We start from the raw sequence: 24,731 nt of genomic DNA, 5'->3' as shown, positions 1-24,731 counted from the left end.
TTTTAGAAAGAGTCAAAGAACAAAAAGCAACAATGTAGCAACGTAGAAGAGAAACGTGTTTGTACAAGAACAAAAGCAGAAAACATAAAGGAATCGTTTGATGTATCTCTATATTTGAGCGATCGATACTCCGTACAGAAGCAATACCAGAGATGATGCAAGACACGTTTCGCTCCTCGTTAGACGATGAGGGCTGAATATGGACGATGTGGTGGGAGGGGCATAAGGCAAATGCAGAGCAATGCTCTGCTGACGCTATTAACTGCTGTGCAGCGCAATTATCGATCGCCGTTGCCAGTCGTTTCTCCTAAGGATAGGTTGTTTCGGAGGACACGGGCACCTAACGATACGCACCCAAATCGATCTGACGTTACCTTCTAGAGATCTCACAAACGGTACACGAAATGCCAAAATGGAATATCAATTCAATCCAGTCGTTTCTCCTAAGGATAGGTTGTTGCGGAGGCTACGGGTACCTAACGACGCGCGAAATGGAGCACGACGCCGCAGCTTTGGGGTCAACAACGCGCTTTTTGCCAAGGGTTATCGAATAAAGAAGTGTACTTGGACTTGATTTCATCATACGCCGTGTTGGAAACACAATAAAGTTACTCTCTTCGGCTGTAACGACATCTACAACATATTCCATTCCCCCACATCACTGGCATGTAAGATCCAATTAATTGAACACATGAACCAAAAAAATAATAGAAAAGAAAATTTGCCTATTAGACTTTGAGATATGGAAAAGCAGAAATCGAAACGAGAGATTATTTTGGTATGTCGTAGGTGTTTGCGCATGTGGGTAGTCGCAGTGTGCAGCAAACAACATATGTGACGCCAGAATTTTCCGGGTTACTCCGACTTTTGCGAGGGTGCGAATTCTACATGCTTATAGCGTTAATTTATTATCACTTCTTTACCCGATTGTTAGGGCAGTCCTTTTTTCCAAGATCCGTAAAATGGTTACCACTATATAGCTACTGAACTATGTGGTAGCTAGTTCCTAGTTTATAGATGTATAGTTTATAGTTAGGTTTATAGTTTCTGAAACGTGGTTTACGCTTAGGTCTGTCTTCGTAATTTTGCCGCGCATTATAAAGGAAACGGGAGTGACACTGCGAGCGAGGATGGAAGCGTGGGTCCGCGCTACGTAGCCATAGTTCGTTACTGCGTGGCAAAACGCGTTAAGTTGGCTTGTTTGCCTTCTTGCGTAGCACCTGCTCAGGCTTTCAACAGATTTGCTTTTTCAAATGTAGTGGGGTTATGACAAAGCCACGAAAAACGGAGCACGAAATGCTACGGGAACTCAAAAATTGGAGGGCAGACTCGTGCCCCACATCAGAAATTGGGTAGTACCGATACCGATTGGCTGTCCTGTAAAAAAAATTGATTAACTTGCGCTGACAATTCGCCTGCGATTTTTCTCCTTCAAAAAGAAATTGTGAGGAAGGTAGCTTTTCTGTCACTTTATCTTAATATCAAAAGCGAAACTAATATCCAGTGCTAGCTGTTTTCAACTTCATATGCATGTGGAGGGACTGTTACTCCTAATTCAAACTATGTTCAGCTTTATAAGTGTGACGTCGAGGCTGATTCTTTCCTTCCAAAACGTTGTAGGTGTTGCACACAGCTTATAGTCAGTAGAGTGGTTTCATGAATTGGATCTTCTGTGAGAAACTAAATAGAGGTAGGCAAATAACGTATACTGACCAGTCTTAATATCCGGTTAACTTTGGACATAAGACTTCTGGGTCTCTCCGCTCGTCTTCACCGATAAATATAATTCAGAAGTAGTTGCACTTGCTGCAAATTTTTGCTGCAGAATTGAATTTTCCCAACAACGTTCTGTTCTGTTTTTGTGAAATTCAAGTACTGATGAAAGATTTGACAGTTTCTCTTTCTAAAAAGGTCAGTACTTCACTTGGAGAATATTCAAAGGGTACAAGCTCCCGTAGCGCTACAATTTGCGAACATTATTTGAAGCATATTCCTTTTCTTCAGCAATTAACATGTGTGTCAACATGAAACGACATGAACGTCATCATCATACTAACAATTTAAGGTTCTACCTCAGGTCACGTAAACTTTTGGCCACTATCTAAACAGCTGTTAGCAGCTATTAGTTAAAGAGCTGTTTCCAATTTCTGAAGGAAGTATTTTACCAACCTGAGACAAGCGTGCACGGGGAATAGACACATACACATACATAGAGATGAAACGCAACACATGCTGTTGTCACGGCTATGAAGCAGTCAGGGTCAAACATGTGATGCGATTTTCCCATCGGGGGTCGTAGAGGTGGTGAGTTGAAAGAGAAGGGTCGTAAGGGGGTGTGCGGTGGGCAGTAGTGAATGGAGGGTAACATGATAACCAGGACGAAATATTACGTAGTATAGGTAATTACATACATTATAAAATATTACGAAAAAGATTGTTAAATGATAACATAAGTTAGAAAACATCATATCAAGTTTCAGGCGTAGAGCGGCATGGAAGCCCCAATATTTTGTTTTGAAAATGTATAACGTGTTGGCAATGTAACAATGAAACCTCGTAAGTTCTAGTTTTAAATGTGGATTTATTGGAATTTCATGACCAAAAAAGCTCAGATTCTGTGCACATAGTTAGGTCTGGAAGATCGCGAATAACTTCATCGTAAGAGGACGAAAAGAAAAAACTCAAGCAGTTTTCAAAAGAAGAAAGTTTACCCTGAAAAAAAAAACAGTCATATTGCTGTTTTTTTAGGGCAAACCTTTTTCTTTTGCCTCTTATCCTCTCCTTTTTTGCCGCCTCTTATTCCTTTTGGAATTTCGATGAGACAAAATCTACAATTTTCCGGCTTTTTGTTGGGAAGGTCCCATCTGATTTTGAGAAAACCAAATGGTTAGGAAAGGAGAAATTTTACACGCAAGGTTTTTCTTGGTCTCTCTATCCGAATATATGGGTGGTTTTCTAGAACGCCGTTCCAATTTTCTGGAAATAGGAAAACATGCCAAAATCCCAATTTTTTCTCGCGCACCAGAAAGGTGTGAACCTGAATAAAACTCAAAGTACCTTAGCGCGAAGCAAATCATCTTCGAGCATGTTGTAGCCGAGGATTTTCTTTATCAGATGCTACATCAATCTATTCCCAGAGTCTCGCAAAAAACAGCTATATGACTATTTTATAAGGCAAACCTCTGAAAAACTACCTGAAATTTTTCCTTCCGTTCTCTTATGACAAAGTTATTTGCAACCTCCCAGAGCTAACAATGTGCACAGAATCTGTGGTTTTTTGGCCATCAATTTGCGATAAATCCATTTTTAAACTGCTGTGTTCTACGTATAATTAAATTCTTCATATTTTAGAATTTTTTTTTCATTTTCTTATTTTATAGTAGGTTTGAAGTTTCTAAGTCTTTTGCAAAAATTTGACTCAGCGGGGTGTCGAACCTTCGTCGCCCCATTGTCATAATGTACGAACACAACAATGTTGATTTTTTTTGGTTTTTTTTTCGTCGTTCTTCTCTTATTCGACCTATGCAGTTGAATCTTTTCTTTGTCGTCTTATGTGCTTCAATCAGTATTTAAAAATATTCCATAGATTTTGGATAAAAACAGAATAGAATAAAAATGGAAATATTTTGGTACCAATATTTCAACAGCATTTCAGCAAATTTGATTCATCTACTACTTGGTGTTCATTCGCTTCTGTCCGCTACCGAATTTCACATTTGCCTCGTCTTGTTCTTCAACTAATTTCCGAAACATACGGAATTTCCAATATATTGAATTGGCAGCAAGCGTGAACATTCACAGGAGCGTTGGAGGAGGAGAAGAAGAAGAAATGGCGGGGACCCGTTTCACCCCATTTTATTACTTTCTGGCGCCGGTGCATCTATTCGACCGTCTCTGTGCTCTCTCGAACTTCGTTCCACATACATGTGACAAGGCAAGACCCCTGCCTCCCCCCTTACTTCTCTATATTTTCTGGTAGAGACCCACCTTCATGAGGCCGTGGGGTACGTTTTACTGCCTTCTAGCGCCAATATGCCTAACTGGGACCGACGGACGCGTGCAACCCAATCCTACCGTTTTCTGACCAAGGCGCACATTCTGAGCCCCAGAAAGCAAAAAGATGGAGAGGAACCCATCCAACAACTCCTATTTCTGCCTTTTTGCACTGACGCATCTATCTGACGCTGTAGAATCCCTCCCTTCCATTTTAGTACTTTCCAGCATGGGCGATAGTCTGATCGTCTCACTCTATCTTTCTTCCTCCTGCTTCACCACTGCAGCATCGTGAAGTTGGCCTCACTGCCTTCTGATGCCCACACACTCATCAGCGTCCCCGCCCTACCCACACTTTACAATTTTTTGGCAAAGACACGTCATTATGTTCAGGATCTCACTCTAAACACGACGAGATAAAAAAAGCGATGTTTGTTGTACTTGTAGTCTACGTAGATTTTTTCTCACCAACGAAGCAAAACAACTATTTGTACAAAAATCTCTTAGTCATATCTTCTTGAAACTTCGGGATTGGGAACTGTATTTATGTTTTCTTGGTATCCCAACGAGGTTTTGGTGAAACTTTATTGTTGGCCTGACGTTTCGACAACTTTGTCTCTATCAAAGGCTTGAAAATGGTTCGAGGTTTTTGATGCTGTGCATATCCCATCAAATTTCTCGTCTCTCCTTGCGAACCCTCAATATCGTTTTAAGTACGAGTGCGAATGATATCTACTCACTGTGCAGTATCCTTATGTACTGATGTGGGTATAGTGTTAAGGAACTGCATGTAGAACAGTTTTATAGTTCAAATAGTTACGATCGGCATAAAGTCATTGGTAATTGATAAGCACTCATATCTGTTATTCATGTATGGATTCCTGTCGGAAATCCAGAATTCTTCCAATGCTTTCCTAGCAGATATTTCTTTCTAGTGAGCTAATATCGTACATTTCATTTCAAACTCATTTCCATCATGTTTTTTATTGTTGTGGCGCCCTAATGGTGTTATTGTATTTCCACGCCTTTTACCAGCCAAATGCTCTTTGATACGCGTCTTTTCAGTTTCATTAATATAGATGTCATTGCATGTCAGGTACTCTATCAGATTGATTACTCAGATCTTCCAATCCCCAGTTTTACTGAATGGACAAACAATGCAGCCTTCAATACACTTTACCTATCGTAGAGTTCATTACGAATCAACTGTCGCTTGATGCTGTCGTTCGGGATGTTCACTAATACAACATCATCTTGCAACTGTGCTCACAAAAGATCCCGAAATCGCAGCAGTTAAGCGGTTAAGCAATCGGAGAGAGCGAGATGCACAGGGGAATTTTACCTTCACGTAGTGTCCTCACTGTTTCATTTCTAGTTCAGGATAGGGTGTTGTTGTTGGAGTTTGATCTCATGTAACCGTTTAAACTAGCTTTGTTTATAATCAGTTTTACTGATTCTCCATGTTCAGTGTCTCCTTTGCACAGTGCTATAGCTGTTTTGACCATATTCCGGATTGCTTTTTTCATGCTAACAGGATGAGCTGAGATTGTGTTTATCAGTATGTTTTTTGAGCTTTCCTTGCGATACCATTTCACACTTACAATGCCATTGTGCACTTCTATTTGAGCAATTAAATAAGGCACCCAACCATCGTTTGGTTGTTCTCGGCGTAGTAAGGATTAGGTACTGCGATTGCTCATTCAGAATTCTACAGCACAAATCCATTTCGGATTGCGTCCATTTTTTACCAAACATAAATACTATTTGTGCAAATGTTGAAAAGATGAAACATTCAAGGAAGAAGCAGGCAATGATCCAATCTAATGCGAGGACGTATAAAAAATTTTCAAACTTAATTTTTGTCGTGTTTAAGTAAAGCTCTCGAACATCATGACATATTTTGTCTACAAACGAAATTTACAAGCGTAATTGTTATTTTTAAATAGTATGTTACATTAGCAGAACTTGAAAAACTTGATAAAAGTTGTCATAACAGATATTCGCTAGAGAAGAATCATAAATCGCAATTCCTTAGTTTTTGAGTTCTAAAGGAGAAAGGTGTTTTACCTTTGAAGAAATCAGAAAAAAAACTTCGAAAGAGAATGCGATAAGCTTGTGATTTATAAATGCACTCAACAAAACCCTCGAACGTGGCTGTATAATGTAAGATTCTTCTCTGTATTCACTTCTGCTGCTTTCAAAATATCAAAAGATTAATCACTTATACTGAAAGATGAAAGAACAAAGTCACTAGCGTATCAATCCGCTTGGGATGCGCCAATCCGTTTTACTGAAATTCGTAATCGTTGAGGTTTTGGAGCGCGTGTTGTCTTATACAACGACTTGCTAAGGCTAGCCGATGTGTCAACTCAGTGGTTTTATCCGCACTGACAAGTCTGGTACCACGGAGGGATGAAATGCTTGGTTTGCACTACGGAGGTTTTGAACCATTGACCGTGTGGCTGCAACGGACCTCTACCGACTGCGTCACACCCACCATCACTTATACTATTTTGTAATTTTGGGGATGAACTTATTAAGGTTTATATGCTCTCCTAAATATATGTCTAAAACTAACCTGTCTCATTAAGTCTTACGTACTTTTGTGTAGTTGATAACAGTTGCTTAATTGTACAATGCTCACCTGTCAGATGGGTGCGTCAGTTCCCGCTGATTCAAAATTTTTCGTTCTTCGAGTGTTCTCGTGACTCGTGAAATTCATACATACGGAGTAAACGCTTTATTATATAGCGTGATAGCGTGATAGTGGCTGTCACTTAAGTTTCTGCGCAGATTTGAACGTAGAGCTCAGCTCACAATTCTCCAGGCTGAGTCTAGCGACCGGGAGGAGGATCAAGTGATAACATATACAGTATACATTGTATACGTATATGTTATCACTTGATACAGTATACGGTATACATTGTCTCGGAAACAACCTTGGGTCCCTGGATTCGATTCGCCGCTGGAACATCTTTTTGCAAAAAGGTTTTGGAGTGCGCTAGAACAAATAATGTCATATAGTTTCCAAGTTTATAAGTGAATTTAATAACATTTGAATGCCAAAACGCTCATATAATGACACAGATGAGGAAATTGGCGCGTTTTCCCATCTGTGTCTCATCGAATTTTGGAAAGCTGTGAAGGCCAGGAGGTGTGAAATGTGTATCTTGTTAGGGAAAGTCCTACAATTTGCTGAGAACCATTTACATCAGGTCTGACCCGAGTTATTATGATTTAACATCAGGCTTTTTTCATGCTCCAAGAGCAATCAGAATTTTACCAGGTTTTCCACTCCACAGGAACGGCACTGTTTTTTGAATTATTTACTTTTTTGGGCAGATGTTCTAGAGAACCGGCATGTGCAGAATTTCTCGTTTCCAGGTGGCCTAGCTTTGCTCCACTTGAAAATCCAAAAAAAAAAAACGTAAAATGGTGAAAAATTTTAATTTTTCCATGTAAATTGCAAAAAATAGGGGTTCCAGAGAACACTATTTTGAATTATGTAGCAAACCTTTTCCCACAATATAGTAAATATTAGTAAGTAATGACAGTTAATAACATGATATATAATAACGGGCTTATTTTGTCACGTGTGTGTGTGTCAGTAAATTCGAAAAGGGGAGTGCGACGGGTCCACCGGCGCAGGGTTGTTGCCTCGAAGCCAGAAAGTTATAAAATGGGGTGCGACGGGTCCAGCGGCATCGGATCGGTGCGCCTGCGCAATATACCTATAGAAGGGCGGCGACGGGTCTACCGGCGTCGGATTGGCGCGTAATAACTTCGTGTGCTTGACGCAAAAGATAGATAGATGATTGCAGCTGTTTCATAGCCGTGGCTACTGAGCGCTTTGCTTTGCCCCTTTATGACTCCTCTGCGTGCCTATTTCCTTCTTCGTTCGCATCAAGTTTGTAGCATGCCGTTCTCAGAAAGTGGAAACACGCATGCAAACGGCTGGTTAAATAGTAGCAAGATGTTTATGTGATCTGAAGTGGAACGTTATCTTTATCAGTAGGATTATGTCTTTTACGTCATTTTATGCCAAAACGTCATTCTTTGATAACTGTTTATAGAAAACAGTAGGAAAACCCATATTTCGCCTGATACGGTAGATTTTATCTATAATATATTGATAAGGAGTGTTTGAAGCTGAAGTTCGAATGTTCTCCAAATATAGAACTGACGCGTTTAGAAAGAAGGCTATGAAGTCTTTCGCTTTTAGTTATAATATAAAAAAGGAAGGATTTTTGAAGATACACAAGTCCAATTTCATAGAGCTAATAACACTAATATTAATTTTCGTTGATCAGTGAAGGTGAGCGAAGCAAACACCACAGAAATTCTGAAGTCCGGCTTTAGCCGGACGCTCAGACTGGTAGTTAATAAGTTGATATGGTAATAGTGTTTTTTGCAGTGATCTTTTCGCGAAGTTATTAACTATCTTCTAAACCTAATTATGTTCACGCGATCTAAGCATTTTTGGCAATCGAATGTTATTAAATTCAAATGTAAATGGCTGGAAAATACGAAGTATTGAATTTTCGAAGTACCTTCCGATGACTTATTTGACTTGACTTAAATGGTGCGCTGATGTCATCGCCTAACGCGGTTACCCGCATCTTCGCCGAGGTGTATCGTCCTTGAACATAGATCTGTCCATCCTTCCTGATCTTGTGCGAGAGCTTGCACGGAATCGATCCATTCGTCGTTATTCCATATCCTGCGAAACCTTATATTTCGCCTGAACTGCCCATCCACGCCGAGTGCGCTCAGGGCCTCTTTGACCACTTCAGTCCAGAACTTCCGCTCTCGGCCAGGTGGCCTCTTCCAGCTCAAACCCGACGAACTCAGAACTCGTACAACATGATCTGCTGTTCTCCTTATTATATGACCAAAGAAGCGAAGACGATTTTCTTTGCCACCTTCGATGGCGGTGCGAGATATTGATATTTTCCACGTCTCATCCGCGGTGCACCACATTGACTTCCGCGTAAAGCACTTCATTGTGGCATACCCTAGGCCAAAAGTAGCCAAGCAGCCGTCTAGGCAGCTTCCCTTCTGTGCAATCAAGCCTCTCTATCACCGTAGACGGTGCTGCTCATGTCTCCGATCCATACGGCATGATATAGCGAACTGCGGATAGGTAGACTCGCAGCTTCACTTCGTTGGTGATGGGGTCGACCACAGGCATTTCGTTAAAGAATTGAATGCGGAAATGGCCTTAGCGCATCTTTGCTGAATGTTTTTCTCGTAGCTGCCGTTGTTCTTCAGCAGCCCTAGCCTAGGTAACAGAACTCATCGACGAGTTCTATCGGTTGTCCGTCCAACCTGATTCCCGTCCGAGGTCTCGAAGAGATCCACATCTGCTTGCATTTATCAGGGCGTAGACGTAATCCATATTCTGGAGCCAACTTCGATACAAGGTTGACAAAATGTTGAAGTTTAGTAGTGCTTTCCGCGAATATAACATCGTCGGCGTACTCGAGATCAGTCAAGGGGCACCCTGATGGTGCTAGAATGATATCGGCAGGACACTCACTGATCAATTTGTCGTACTCCAGTTACCACTTTAAACGGTGTCGTACATCCGGTTGGTGCTCGAATTGCAGTAGTTGTTCGTCGATTCATGTCATCAAGCAAGCGAACGAACTTCCCTGGGACTGTCGGCGCGGAGCGCGTTAAGAATACTGCCTTGATGAGAAGAGTCGAAAGCGGCTTCAAAGTCCAGAAAGGCTAATTGCATTGGCTTCGAATACCGCTGCCAGATTTCGATCACTCTCCTGACGATGAACACCTGATCAATCGTAGATCGGGCAGAACGAAAGCCAGTTTGCTCGTCGCGCGTTCTTTCTTCGCGACGTTTAATGAGTCGGTCCAGGATAATGCGTTCCAATACCTTGTATATAACACGCAGCCAAGAGATTCCTTGGTGATTCCTACCGTCCGCGACGAATAACTTCCTGTGGAGGGAATTTATGACAGCGATAGAACATCTTTTCATCTTCCCGTTATACTTCTTTAATAAAGGATAGGCTTTCCGCGGGTTGTTGTCCTCCCACGCTTTTTCAAACTCCTTCGCTCTTGACGTCTACTCGTTGCTGTCTTGTTGCAGTTGACGACGCAACTCCTTCTAGGACGCTTTTCCTGATTGAAATTGCCAGTGCTGCGGGCGACACATACAGAATTGTACGTGGATCTTGTCTCCGCAGATGCAAAGGCAAACTTCTTCCGCCGCATTTGAACCGGGAGGGTTTCCTTTGCAGCGTCCTGAACGCACTTTGTAAAGGAATCCGCATCGCAGAGCGTCTTCCTAGTTCGTATTCCAACATGAATAGACATACGTTGTCGGAAATTCGTTCTGCATTATTCGTCTTTTAGAGCTGCCATATCGATTTTCGGTTGAGGAAGTACTCCACGGCTCCTCTTGTGGAACCGTATCTTAAGGCTGAGAAGAACTGGACAGTGGTCAGAGCTCGTTAACTCAGCTTATACTCGTTGGCGCAACTTCCTTATGCATCCATCTTTCATTGTCTTTCAAAGCTGCCATGTCGGGCTTCGGTTGGTGTTGAGCTTCCCAATATCTTTTCTGGAACCATATTATGAAGCTGAGAAGAACTGGGCGGTGGTCGGAATCGAATGCGATGTCCCAGACAGCTCTAGATTTTCGGATATCTGGCAAAGATATGTTCGTCGTCAGAACGTAGTCGAGCTGAAGTTTAAGAATCGGCATCTTCCGCTTTCCCTGCTCTTTTGGCGTTATTAGGGTTTTCCCTGATGGCGTCGATGATTTCTCTTCAACGTGCATGCAGTGATGAGATTCGTCTGCTCGCAAAGGTCTATCAGACGATGTCTCCCATTGTCCTATGTCTGTTCTATGGGACAGAACCATTTTCCAAGCACATCGGATTGTTGTTCAGGTCCCATCTTTGCATTCGCATAAATTTCGACAATTACCGCCAGCTGGCTTGGTATTTCCGATGTCAACATATTGAGTTCATCATAAAACACATCCTTGTTTTGGTTCACGTCCTCTGCGATCCCGCAGTCGTTCGAAGGCGCATCTTGACGACGTTGAGTCAAATTCCTCTACCAGGTTGTTGCAATCGCTCCTCACAGCTATCGCGCAGCCACCTACGTTCTTCTCTTCATCATCGTCGCTACATATGGTGTAATTTTCGATGCTGATGACGGGCCGTGGTCTCTCATGCGTGTTTCCTGCAGTGCAGCACAGAGAGATATCGCAGAAGCCTAGACAGGGCGGTTTGTTGGAGTTCACTCGACAGTGACCGGCAGTTCAGAGTGACGAAACGAATGAAACGAACGAAGTTGCCAAAAATTCCATGCTCCCTTCAGGCAGTTGACTTTTTAGGTTGTGGGTTTTGGAGATGTGCTGGAAGACACCTTTTTACACTGTATGGATATCTTTCGCCATACAACATTGCGGATTATATAGCTCGTACTTTCCCAATGCGTACGCTCGAACGCCTGATTGCGTTCAATTACTGCAGGGCCACCACAAGCAGGTAGCAATGAAACATGTATACGCAGCCCCCACCTTTTAGATGCAGATTATTGTCGTCTTTGTGGAACACGTGCTCTGTTTTCGTTTTTTTTTTTTCGAGATAATCTGTCACTATCGACTTCCATTCTTCTTCGCTCCTTCTACACTTTTCTCCTCCGTTTTCCTCCTCCTTCCTCTTCTATCTTCTCTCGCTACCCTCGCACCCCTCCCCCCACCTCCTCCACCACCATCCCGTTTGGAAAATCCCAACGTACCGCTTGGCATTGAATATTTCGTAGTTATTCAACTTCTTTCCCGAGGTAGTATTTAAACGCAACAATTCTAGTGTGGCCGCCGTCTAAAGTAAAGGATAAAGTATCTGGTATCAATCACTCATCCCCCCGCTTTGGATGCTCCACCGTGTTCACTTCAATTCAGAATCGTTTGACCTTAACGTTTGCGTAACTAGACTGTACAATGACTTGCGGGGGCTAGCCGACGCATCAAGTCAGAGTTTTTATCATCCCAGACAAGTCTAGCCCCAATCTTTGGAACTTGGATGGTTGAGAAGCTTGGTTGGCGCAAGGACGGAATCGCACCTCCGATCGATCATGCTGCAGCCACAGGGAATCTCTTACCGATTGCGCTACTCCGCCTAAGTCTAATCGTATTCATGGTTAACATGCCAAATTTCAAACATATGGTTTTAAATACAGCGTCGCTTCCTAATTTCTCTTAATAATTGGACGAGGCGGCTGATTTCGCTTGTCCACATTCCTAACGACTGCGGGAGAGAAAAATGTTGCGAGAAACCTGATCTGGAGTGTTAATTGCATTGGTTCCATCTTGCCAGATCCATCTGCGAGAAGCAGGTACAGATATCTGTGCTGATTTTTTTAAGCTCCCCACCCGCTTGTATTCAAGATCCGAGTGATGTGTGATGATGTGAAATAGACTATGAAGGTATAAGTAGAAATACGAGGTGATTTTTATACTACGTTTTTAGTTCGATTGCAACAAAAGCAGACGATAGCTCCGATAGTGATGCCGAGCACTCAGAATCTGGGCAACCACTATCTGGTCGTAATTTTACCTCTGTTCGACCTCGAAAGGCAAAAAAGGGGCCTTTCGATTTCGAGAACCTGAGGATGGTCCAGGTTTGTAGTTTACCTTTCTCTGAGAACAAGGAAATGTGTTTTGTTTCTGATCAAGATTTCAACATGTATTTTCAACAAATAACTTCCTCTTGGAACCAAAGTCTCTAGTTAGCTTCACCACCACAGCTTCACCACATGCTCGAAAATAAAAGATTTTATTTTTTTTTTAAACTGCCGACGGTGCACCTATGCGCCTACGGATTAAAACCTACGAACCTGCCCTTTCTGTCTGACACAGACTTTGATTTTAAGATTCGCAAAGAAACTTTGAGAATAACTTTTTTCGGAGCGTAACAAGAAGGTAGCCTCAATTAGAATTTCATGTCTTACTCGAGGACAGATCTTCCTGTTTTTTTTTTCCTCTAATTTCAAGTTTCCCATCTATTTGTATGAAAACTGGATTTAGCAGGCGAGAGATTGCGAAATTTGAGCTCTGGTCCAAGAATGGTCACAGCATAACCGCGTATGGATTGAATGAGTAGTCCTACCGTCGATAACAGAGAGCAGACTGTCGAACAAGAAACCTTAAATTACATTAATGGTCCAAAAATGACTAGCAGAGGAGCCTAATACAGTGCGGCGGAAACGTTGCTCCGGTTCCAAAATTTTTAGAGATTTCATCTAAACGAGCTAAGAAACAGAAAATCATTTCTAGAAAAGTACATTGGTATCCAACCACCAATGTCTATGCAGAATTTTGAATTCTCTCTCAAGCAATCGCCAATTGGTTTCTTCTTGAAACTCCGGCATTGAAAACCGTATATATGTTTTCTTGTTGTGTCAACGCAGTTTTTGTGATATTTTATTGTTTGTCTAATGTTTCGACAACTTTGCCTTTATGAAAAGCCTGAAAATGGTTCGAGGTCTTTGATGCTATGCATATCCCATCAAACTCCTCACCTCTTCTTGCGAAGCCTCGATATCGTTCTAAGCATACTACGCAAGAACTCCAAAGCAAAAACAAACTAACCAGTCTCTCCTAGCGAGGGTGGTGTACCACCGCGTTCTTATAGATTATCACCATGGCGAATATGATCTACGCACTATCCAGTATCCTTTAGTACTGATGTGTGGATAGTGTTAAGGAACTGTTTGTAGAACAGTTTTATAGTTCACATTGTTACGATCGGCATAAAGTCATTGGTAATTGATAAGCACTCATTTCTGTTATTCATGTATGGATTCCTGTCGGAAATCTAGAATTCTTCCAATGCTTTCCTAGCAGATATTTCATTCTAGTGAGCTAATATCGTACATTTTATTTCAAACTCATTTCCATCATGTTTTTTATTGTTGTGGCGCCCTAATGATGTTATTGTACGTACTTTAACGTTTTTTGCAAGCCAAATGATCGGGGAGCGATCGTCAGGTACCCGCAGCCGATTATCTGTTGCCAAATAAGTGCCTGCAGAAGAGGCTGTCGGTAGGCCAGAGCAGGTCTATCTTAAACTAGCTGTGATCATTAAGCCACGTCCATCCTCCTCCACGTCACTGATTTCATGTGCTATGTTTGTATTGCAGTAACGCGATAGAGTTGACTTCTAGGAAGGTTCAAAGAACAAAAAGGCAACAACGTAGCAACGTAGAATGGGAAAAAACGTGGGAAATGAAAATGTTAAAAATAAAACAAAAACGTAGAACCTTTTTTCACAAGAGCAAAGCAACATCTGAAAACATAACTGAAGTCGAAAATGTTCCAAAATAAATCTAAAAAGTGTAAACGAGACGCTCGCTGTTGGAAGATGTAGATTTGTGATTGAAAAAAAACTATATAGAAAATATAGATATATATTTGTATTTATACAGCCTTTGATGCACGTAAGGTACTGCAATAGTTTGTAAAAGCTTTGTTTCTTTTACATAAATAAAACACTTGTTTTCTACTTGTGGCGTTTCGCGTGCAATCGTTCGATATCTCTATACGTGAGCGATCGATGCTCCGTACAAAAGCAATACCAGTGTTAGCATGAACCTGCAAGGCATGTTTCACACCTCATTAGACGATGAGGACCGAAGATGGACGGAGTGATGGGCGGGCGTAAGGCAGACGTAGCGCAATTAACTGCTGCGCAGCGCAATTGACGATCGCCATTGCCAGTCGTTTCTCCTAAGGATAGGTTGTCGCGGAGGCTGCGGGTACCTAACGATACGCACCCCCAAGTGCCTTTGATAGAGCTCCAAGGTTATTGAAATTGAGCAGATAGAGGAAGAGTCACGGACACAATCAGCGTTAATTTGCGGTATGCTACTTTGCAGTAGTGTTGTGGCTGATCGTCATCTCTTATAAGATTCCTCATCTATTACTGTGTATTCACCTTGTTTAGTGTACTTCCTGTAACGGATACGTTTATTTTGGGGATAAGTTTTCTGCGTCGTTGCGCTGAGAACTATAGATGTTTTATGAAAATACAGTGCCATTTTTTGTGCAGGTCCGATGCGATAAACTTCTCTCGACCTACTGAGACCTCGACAGAGGTCTGATCAGCTGTTTTTTTTTTTAACAGTGATCTACGTTCCAGTTACGTTTGTGAGGGAACGACTTTTTGCCCAATTGGATGAATCTGGTGCGATTCACGGTCTTTGATTTGACCGTGTAAGTTGCTCAATGAGTTAGTCTCTTTCTTCAGGGGCCAAAAATATCACTCTTTGACGCGGGAGATGTGTCTTTATTTTAAGCGAAGAAACAAAATGTGTGGGGTGCAGAGACACTTGGGATCTTGATCCTTGTCGTTCCAATGAAAAGTAGGTGGTTCAGCGAATTTTTATTGCCAGAGACGACCGCACAGTACCAACGAAGGCGAAGTTATGTTGGTACATATCAAGTGAACCAGTACAAGCTGGTCAGCCCATAACTATTTGAGTTGCAGTGAGGATCACACGATGATACCATAGTTTGAGTTTTACTGGACCCGTCTTCTTATAGGGTAAAATAAACTATATTCAAATAATAAAGTATTTACATAATACTCATATTTATATAACTACAACATAATAAAACATGTAAAAATTTTATTATATCGTATTTCTTATCAACACTCCGGCGAGGCTCTTTATTTGTTACCTTTCGGAAAGCAAACTTACTTAACAGTGAAAGACCAGCAAGACCGTGTTGTTCTATAAGAAGAGAGATCAATAGGACATCGACCCCTATCGTCAAATCTGCTTTGTGTTCGTCATCTACACGTTCTTTAGAAGAGTGATCCTTGACACGATTGAAAAGGTATTGGATGAAGGACAGCCATGCGAGCCGAGTTTCGAAAGGGATACAGCACGATTCACACCGTTTCGCAACTCATCGAGGTATCGCGAAAGTACGAGATGCCGCTCTGTCTCACCATAATTGACTTGAAGAAGGCATTCGACTCAGTTAAGACGGAAATGGTCATGGAAGCCTTGGACAACCCAGGCGTCCCTACTAAATGCAGAAAGGTACTTCGAGAGTTGTACAGTGACTTCACGACCAGAATTTTGCCGTTCTACAAGAATATCATCATTGACGTGAAGAGAGGGGTACGACAGGTTGATAAAATCTCACCTAACGTATTCACGGCCACTCTTGAGAACCACTCAATACGAAGGCTGGAATGGGACGACATGAGAGTGAAGGTTGATGGTCTGCAGCTACACCATTTATGCTTTGCCGATGAAATCGTTCTGATAACGTTTGTCATCAGCTAAGCGACCGAATGCTGACCGAACTCGACGAAACATGTGGATGGATCAGTCTTCAACTTAATATGCAAAAGACTATGGCCATGCGTTACGGAGGGGTTTCGGATGCTCTGTTTACGCTCAACGGAACGGACATATCCGAATGCACTAGCTGCGTTTGGGCCGGAAAATGAGCATGGAGAACATTTTGACCTTTGAGCTGGGCAAGGGAAAACGAGCGGGTTGGCAAGCTTATAAGAGCATCGAAGATGTAGTGAAGAAAACCAGCAACTCCCAGCTTCATGCTCACCTCTTGAACGTCACTGCAGTTCCTGCTTTGACGTTTGCTTCGAAAATTTGGGCACTCCGCAAGCAGGAAGAAAATGCGACGAGCGTCATTGACCGCTCAATCGAAAAAGTGATGCTAGCAATATCCCTTTTTACACAGTAGATTGACAGGATTCGAGGTTGTATCCCACGTTAGCGATCGCAGATTAGAGACACCCTTGCGTTTGCAAAGGAAACCAAATTTTCCCTGGACACGTGGGTTTCAACGACGGCCGTTGAACCAGATTCGTGAGCGAATGGGTTCCACGCGATATTAAACGCTTTACAGGAAGACTGTCGCCCTAATGGTCAGACTTCTTCACAAAGTCAAAGAAATATTCAAAGAAAATTGTCATGCTCTTAGTGTCCCACGCGAAGGAGGAACCACTGGACAACTTTAGTCACGCGATCGGAAAAAATGCCCCACTAAGCCAGTTCGAAGAACAGTGGTAGTCAAGGTGATCGAGGTAATGTAAATAAATAAAATATAGAAGCAAAAAGTTCACCCCTGTTGCAGATGCGTTTACTGATGTACTCCTTTTCGACGTGTTTTGTTGACGCTTCACTTCTCAACTATTTTGTAATAGATTTATATGTAGTTTTCAGGTGTAGCTATTTATCAAGAATAATTGGCCGCCCAGATTTTATTTCCAGTTTTTTGAAGACCATGCATAAGAATTTTTAATCATCATAAATTCTGAATTCTAGACGTTTGAAACTTTTCGTTCATATTTCATATAGAAGAAAATGGTGAATGCATTGTTTTAGAAGATTTTTTTTTCTTCAAAGGAGCTCAGCAATGAACATACTGGAGCCGTATGGTGTGTCCGCTTCTCTGTGTGTGGTCGTTTGATGGCAACTGCTGGACAGGACAACATCATTCGGGTGTGGGCTGCTCTTAGTCATTTGAGATACTTCATACAAATAAGAGAAAGGTTATTCTTGCTTCTTTTTTTGAATTCTTTTTTCCTGAGGGATTTTGATTTCGATTTGTGGAGCGTGCATTAGGAGGGAAACCACAGCACATTCATTAATAACTAGACGTTGGAAATACAAACAGAGAGATCATCGAGCTTTTTTCTTCCCAAGTCATCGGCATGGTTGTTGTAATCTGTTGTTGAAGCAGTATTGTGAGTAGTGGATACCTTACAACGATAATGGTGGCAAAGAAAAAGTTATCTCATAGAGCAGCTGCAACTTTCAGTTTTTCGTTCTTGAATTGTTTAATTTTAACTGATCATATCGTAATGCGAGGCAGCAACTTGTTCGTCCAACAAAAATCCCTCGTTTAATCAAAGATCATGGGTACCTCAAATTTGGGTGTTTACACTAGCGGAATATCGAAAATCAAACCAATGAGAAGGAACCTGAACGGAGGGAAAACAGAAAGCTATATGTTGGTGCTCTAGAAGCGGTGCGTCGTAGTGTGATGAAGTACGAAGCAGGGAAGACGTAGAACACTATTTGAGACTTACAATGAATTTCACTTTTCGTACAAGGTTAGATGAAAATTCGTACCGAATATAGCAGTGGGGAACGATATTGGAAAACATGGAAAAGTTAATACATAGATTAGCTGCGGAAGGGTACAACTTTCGGCTTTTCGTTCTTGATTTCTTTAATTGTTATTGATAATACCATAATATAAGAGCAATTTGTCCGTACGACGAGAATCGATCCGACAGTAACCGATTTCACTCTTTCGCAGCATTTTCGTCAAATCTGCTGCGAATTTATGAAGAACGACGAGAACTTTTCCCTCAAAATAATGGGCGAGGTTAATAACGAGCATCCGTGGCCTGCGGACAATGCCTTCTTACGACGTTCAATTTCGTTAGTTTTTTTTTTCTACTCTGAACTCCCGGACATGCGAAATTCGATTAGTCAAACTATACGATAAAGAAGTAATTCGTATGTCTGCCGATGTGAATTCCCACGTCCATTATCTCAAACCAGGATAATCAACAAGATGTATGGCCATGAACATCCCCATATTTGTCCAGTATTTACAGTCTTACCGTCCACTTTCACGTGCATGCAGTTGTAAAGGTGTCAAGGCCTAGGCATCTAGGCCGAGCCTCTAGAATGCTCTAGATAGTATTCCATTACAGTTTTGTTAAAACGCAAGTTTTTCGTACCTATCCTCTAACAATTTATGGACTTTTCTTATTTCATGTTTTGTAATCACACATTTCTTCCTCACATTAGTGGTTATGCATTGGAAGTACTATGATTTTTCCTACGCAAGCTGCCAATATTCTGAAAGGTATACATTCAATAGTAATCGAGTTAACTATTGTCGAAGGAGATATCGTTCAGTACAGATTATTATTGACTTATTATCGATTATTGACTTGTTCGTAGCTCTTCTCTTTTTAGGGTTGTTTGAAATCAAATTAAGAGCAATCTTCCACTGTACTCCTGATACCATTGAATCATTTGTTCATTTCGCTGCTAACTCGAGTTGTTCTGTAGAATATCTGCTTTAATATCATAGTGGAAATGCTTGTCCATTCCAGGAAGTTCTCAAGTAGTCTTGAGGTCAATCATGAGCATCATAACAATTTTTTGACTTTTTTGGGTATTGAACACAAGGCTTGACTGTGGTGTCTGTTCTGTCTAGATGCAAAAGTCTTGATGTTTTGCTTACGCTCCAGTGAGTTACTCTTCATTAGAGACTGTTCATTTTTACTAGAGGTACATTCAGTGTTATATCGAGTAAAGAAAGATACAGTATTTGTTTGAGAAAGGAGAAGGAATAGGAAAAAAACCGTTGCAATTCAGTACCCGGAAGCTGGTTAGAAGTACACGATATTGACGAAGACATTCTTATCGTAATCGCTAGGACAGATCAACTTTGAAACGACTACGTTTCAGCTCGCCTTAATTCTCTTTTCTCCGTAGAAATCAAAGAACTATACATCAGTACATCTGAATTCAATCCTCAAATAATGTGCTTTTTTGCATCACAAGGCTTTTATATCATTTTTAAGTCGAAAGCAAAATGTAATTCTTAGCTCCTCAAGTTACGATTTGCACAACTGATTCGTAAAGAAAAAGGGGTTCCAAGAAAAGTGGTACCTCCGTCGAGAATACCATGTGAACAAATATTACGAGTATGATTTGGAGCATCCGAATTAACAGTAGGTAACAGTAGCTTCGTAGTGGATGAATAATCAATGCTCACCGCTGATAAATCCCTTTGGAATGCACCGTCGTGTGCGACTTCTGTTTTGAGTCATAGGGGTTTATGAACACGTGAAGCGACTTGCTTGGACATGCGATATACCAAGCAGACTTCCTATCTTCTAAATGTAACCTGGTGCCAATTTATCGACTACGGAATAAAAGCCTTAGTTGGCCTTGGGTGATGTTGAACAACCGATCGTGCAGAGATAGAAGTGAACTTGAATCAAGTTCACCGGATAAAGGATAAAGATTATTTGAACCTCCGATCGATCGTGTAGACAGCGGTACCTCTTACCAAATGCGCTACACCCGCTCCCAAGTTCATAGAATATAAATATGTATGCATTATATAATAAAGGATAAAGTTTCTGGCGTTAATCAATCCGCCTGGGATGCGTCCCCACGTTCACTTCAATTCAGAATCGTTTGAGATTTACGAACGTGTATCTGGCCTATACAATGACTTGCGGTGGCTAGCCGATGTGTCAAGTCAGCGCTTTTATCCTCCCAGACAAGTCTGGTACCAATTTATCGACCCCGGAGGGATGAAGGGCTTGGTGAGCACTAAGGCAGATTCGAACCTCCGATAGATCGTGCAGGAAGCGAAACCTCTAACTGCTACACCACACCCGCCCCATATAATATAATGTAATATAAATAAATATAAATAAATATATACATATACGAGTAATCGAAAATCTTCGTTAGTCAACCATTCGATGTGAAAGCACTTTCGAGTTTTGTCACTATACTGCTAGTCTTTGAAGACAATTCCATATTATTCCAGATATCAGCAGAGGACTTCTAATGTTTCCGCTTCTTCTAGTCAGGAGTTCCAGTCATCGTTCCACAATGTAGATTCGTTTAGACCTTCGAGATGCTCAGGTGCCAATTTCGGAGTTGGATAGTCATTCATTGCTTTTTGTCATTCCTCTTTCTCGAAGTAATTATTCTACATTGCAAGGCGAATTCAGCTGTGAAGAAGAGTCTAATAACATATTTGCTTCGAAGCCTTATGCTGTCTTCAAGGTAAGATGAGTGAGTTCATACAATAAGAAAATTTCTGAGATTATATGATTTGATAGCAAAGGAAAGCAGTGTGAATCCAAAATCCAACTCAGCCGAGTATTTTTATGCGATGCTCCACTTCTATTTAATTAGAAATTAAATTGGATTTTAAAAAATGCCCAAAGAAGCAAGATAGCGGCAATGCGAAGAAACAGAAAACAGATTATAACAAAACAGATGTTTTGGCTTTCAAAGAACCAATGCTGTTTATTTAAAGTCACTGGCGTATCAATCCACTTAAGAAGCGCCAACGCGTTTCACTGCAATTCGTTCCTCCCAGACAAGTTTGGTACCAATTTGTTGACCCCGGAGGGATGAAAGTCTTAGTTTGCACTAGAGCGGCTTCGAACTCGACTTTGTGGCTACAATGTACTTCTAACCGAATGCACCACATCCCACCCCGCATATATGTGTATTATCATGCTATCATGCTATATAATAACGCGTTTAGTTCGTCTGTGTGTATGTGTGTGTGTGTGTGTGTGTTTGTCTCTCTGTCTGTCTGTCTGTGTGTCACGAAAATACTCCATAATGATGCAAAACTCTGCACCGATGAGGTGCCGAACCATCGCCATGCACCTGATAGGCGAGCACTCTACCTTTTCACCATTGTCTGAATCTAAGTAACTATGGATGTTTTCTTTGATAAGGCACGTTAGTTTCTCTCATATGGTAGTGAGAGTAAATAAACTTTTATGTGAATGTGTACTTCCAAATTTGCAAATTACCATGCTATATAATAACGGGCTTATTTTGCCACGTGTGTGCGTCTGTGTATGTGTGTGTCTCAGTCAAGAAATTCCAAAAAGAGAGGGAATACTACAGGGTCGATTAGGTGCGTTGGAGCCTCAAAGCAGTAAAATTGGGTGAGACGAGTACTATGACGTCGAATTCGTGGCACAGGGCGATATAGCTGTAAAATGGGGTGGGACGGGTCCAGCAGGGTTGAAATGGTGCGCGGGAGCCCCAACGCAGTACAGTGGATTTCTGTGGTTTCTTCGCATATCTATTTCCCAGTATGTCTCCTGATGTTGCTAACATCTTCTCTTCAAAAAGGGGAAACGCACGTGCGAACGGCAGCTTAGATGCAATACATATTAGCCAACAGTTTACGCGATCTGACGTAGAACGTTATTTTTGTCGTTACGGTAGTAATATTCACGTCATTCCATGTTAGCACATCATGCAGTGCTAATAGTTGAGAACGGAGGAAACTCGTACTTCGAATAATGTTTCCAAATTCTGGAGGTTTGAGAGAAACATAAAGGTAAAATTAAGGTGGATTGTTCTCCAAATATAGAACTTAGCGTTTAAGGAAAAACCATAAAATCTTTTATCTATGTTTAAATTTTCTGGTAAAAAAATTGGAGAAAGCTTTGATAGAAAAAAGCTATTCTAATTTTCCAAAAAGTGTCGCTACTGTTATTTCTTATTGATCGGTGAAGGCGAGCGAAGCCAACACCAAAATAAGCCTGAAGTCCGTCTTTAGCCGGACGTTCAGGTTGGTATATAATAACGAGCTTAGTCCGTGTGTATGTGTGAATGTGTGTGTGTCTGTGTGTCACGAAATTCGAAAAAGGGGGTGCGACGGGTCCACTCGGCGCCAGATAGCTACAAAATGGATTGAGACGGGTCCCACGGTGTCGGATTGGTGCGCCGGCGCCAGATAGCTACAAAATGAACTGCGACGGGTCCACCAGCGTCGAGTTTGTGCGCAGACACCAGATAACTATAATATGGGATGCGACGGGTCCCAGAGCGTCGATTGGTGTGCCAGGGCCGTAAAGCTATAAAATGCGGTAAGGCGGGTCCCACGGGTTCGAATTCCTGTGTCATGGTGTAGAAGTATCGCGCAGTAACTTCGTGTGCATGACGAAAAAGGTAAACGGGACGTTGCAAACGTTCCATAGTTGTATCCACTTTCCGCGTTGCTTTCCACCTCTGCGACTCCTCCGTTCCTCAGAAAGTGGAAACACACGTGCAAACAGCTGCTTAAATACTAGCAAGCTGTTTATGTGATCTGACGTGAAACGCTATCTTTATCAGTACAGTGATGTCGTCCACGTCATTTCATGTTAAAACATTACTCTGCGATAACTGTTAGGGAGAAATAAGTGGAAAACCATACTTCGAGTAATATTTTCAAATAGTGCCTACATTATATTGGTATTGAAGTGTGTTTGAAGCTGAAGTAGTGTTTGAAGCTGAAGTTTGAATATTCTCCAAATGTAGAACTGATGCGGTTAGAAAGAGAACTATAAAACCTTCCGCTTTTATTTATTATAAAAAAAAAAGAGGAAAAGAGGAAGAAAGCGTTGTTAGAACAACACAAATCTAATTTCAGAGAATTACAGAGAAAAAGAGAATAAATAAACTACCATTAATTTTCATTGATCAGTGAAGGGGAGCGAAGCGAACACCACGGAAAGTCTGAAGTCCGGCTTTAGCCGGACGTTCAGACTAGTATATAATAACGGGCTTATTCTGTCACGTGTGTGTGTGTCAGTCACGAAATTCGAAAAGGGGGGTGCGACGGGTCCCGCAGCGTCGGATTCGTGCGCCGGCCTCAGATAGCTACGAAATGGTACGCGATGGGTCCAATGGCGTCGGATTGGTGCGCTGGCGCCAGATAGCTACAAAACGGAGTGAGACGGGTCCCGCGGCATAGAAATGGTGTGCAATAACTTCATGTGTATGTTGCAACAGATAAATGAGACCTATCATAGCCGCTCCATTTTCATAATTGGTGTTGATATTCGCTCTTTCTTGCGGCGTTTTAAGATTCGCCACTCCGAGTAGCCTTGAAGAATCGACTGATTTCTTTGCGATCTTAGTGGAAAAATCCCTCGTTACAAAGGTAATCAATCAGGAATGAAGTCCAGGGATTTTCTCTTCTCCCTTCTTCTCCTTCAGACTACTTGAATTGTTCGCTGATCAACTTGAAGAGGGGAAGTCCTGTTTGTCTCGAATAAATGATGGACGAAGAAAAACTTTGGTTTTCTTCCAACAAATCTCTTCTTCATTGAAGCCTAAGGATTGGTTGGGAATAAAAACCAGGTCTAAAGGAGGATGGGGACGCTGGGCTGACCGCGTCACTACCCTAAAATCCCATAGATAAGAGCGGTCCATAGATAAGAGCGGTTTGTGCTAGAAAATGAAAATTGACGTTTGTATACGTTTTTTTTTTGGCGTTGTGTGCTCATGATTATTGCAATAATAGCCTACAACTCTACCTTTATTCTTACTGTTTTCTATACTCTTTCTATCCTGTATCACCTGCTATGAAACGTCGTAAATCGTATACAGCAGCTTTCAAGCTAGACGCCGTCAATTATCGTGATTTACATGGAACCTTGGCAGCGGCTAGTCATTTTGAAGTCACTGAAGCAATGATAAGAAAGTGGGTTGTTGATCGACAAACTCTTCAAGAGATGCCAGCAACGAAGAGAGCCCGACGATACAAAAAAACCAAGCGTTGAAGAAGTTGAAGATGCCATCTACAACTGGGTTGTCAAAAAACGAGAAGAAAATAGAACTGTCACGGTGAAAGAAATAAGGACCAAAGCAAAGGAATTAGCAGAAGAGCATGGTCACCAAAATTTTAAAGCATCTGCGCATTGGTGCATCCTGTTTATTGCGCGAAAAAAGCTCTCTGTACGAAGAAGAACAAGTGTCGGTCAACCATTACCGTCTGACCATCTACAAAAATGCTCGGATTTTCGAAAGTTCGTTACAGCTGAAGCCTTAAACGTATCCCCTTTCAATTTGGGAAATATTGATGCAGTACCAGGATGAGAGATGAAGCTAAAGCAACTTACACAAAAAGTGGAATAAGGAGAAGGATG

The 24,731-nt window shown here is 41.6% G+C and overlaps 4 protein-coding genes across 6 annotated transcripts in view; 1 reads left to right on the top strand and 3 right to left on the bottom strand.

Moving 5' to 3' along the window:
* Nucleotides 1-8,586: 8,586 nt before the first annotated feature.
* RB195_022745 (uncharacterized protein) lies at nt 8,587-8,997 on the bottom strand (the record flags this gene model as incomplete). Of its 2 annotated transcripts, none has more annotated exons than XM_064209958.1 (1): nt 8,587-8,997. In XM_064209958.1, one exon carries the CDS (start codon nt 8,995-8,997, stop codon nt 8,587-8,589), a length of 411 nt encoding a protein of 136 aa, XP_064065839.1. The 2 variants fall into 2 exon arrangements, with proteins under 2 accessions (XP_064065839.1, XP_064065840.1); XM_064209959.1 differs by having other exon boundaries at nt 8,587-8,973.
* A 272-nt stretch (nt 8,998-9,269) lies between these two features.
* Nucleotides 9,270-9,736, bottom strand: RB195_022744 (uncharacterized protein; the record flags this gene model as incomplete). The annotated part of the gene is made up of 2 exons (XM_064209957.1): nt 9,270-9,548; nt 9,644-9,736. 2 exons carry the CDS (start codon nt 9,734-9,736, stop codon nt 9,270-9,272), a joined length of 372 nt encoding a protein of 123 aa, XP_064065838.1.
* Nucleotides 9,737-10,474: 738 nt separating this feature from the next.
* RB195_022743 (uncharacterized protein) lies at nt 10,475-10,882 on the bottom strand (the record flags this gene model as incomplete). Its single annotated transcript, XM_064209956.1, has 1 exon — nt 10,475-10,882. One exon carries the CDS (start codon nt 10,880-10,882, stop codon nt 10,475-10,477), a length of 408 nt encoding a protein of 135 aa, XP_064065837.1.
* A 289-nt stretch (nt 10,883-11,171) lies between these two features.
* RB195_022738 (uncharacterized protein) overlaps nt 11,172-24,731 on the top strand; it is a gene marked incomplete at both ends in the record, with an annotated part of 35,172 nt that continues 21,612 nt past the window's right edge. Inside the window, 6 exons of one of the 2 annotated variants that reach the window (XM_064209951.1) lie at nt 11,172-11,253; nt 11,363-11,516; nt 12,501-12,651; nt 17,419-17,564; nt 20,606-20,703; nt 20,783-20,847. In XM_064209951.1, the coding sequence (XP_064065836.1) occupies nt 11,172-11,253; nt 11,363-11,516; nt 12,501-12,651; nt 17,419-17,564; nt 20,606-20,703; nt 20,783-20,847 (696 nt within the window). Of the gene's footprint in view, nt 11,254-11,362; nt 11,517-12,500; nt 12,652-17,418; nt 17,565-20,605; nt 20,704-20,782; nt 20,848-24,731 lie in introns of those variants that run through there. The other variant, XM_064209952.1, reaches the window with a different exon arrangement.

Source organism: Necator americanus, chromosome X, assembly GCF_031761385.1.
Source record: "Necator americanus strain Aroian chromosome X, whole genome shotgun sequence".
Classification (NCBI taxonomy): domain Eukaryota; kingdom Metazoa; phylum Nematoda; class Chromadorea; order Rhabditida; family Ancylostomatidae; genus Necator; species Necator americanus.
The sequence above is the reverse complement of the archived record's forward strand: the minus strand, read 5'-3'. Positions and strand labels throughout refer to the sequence as shown.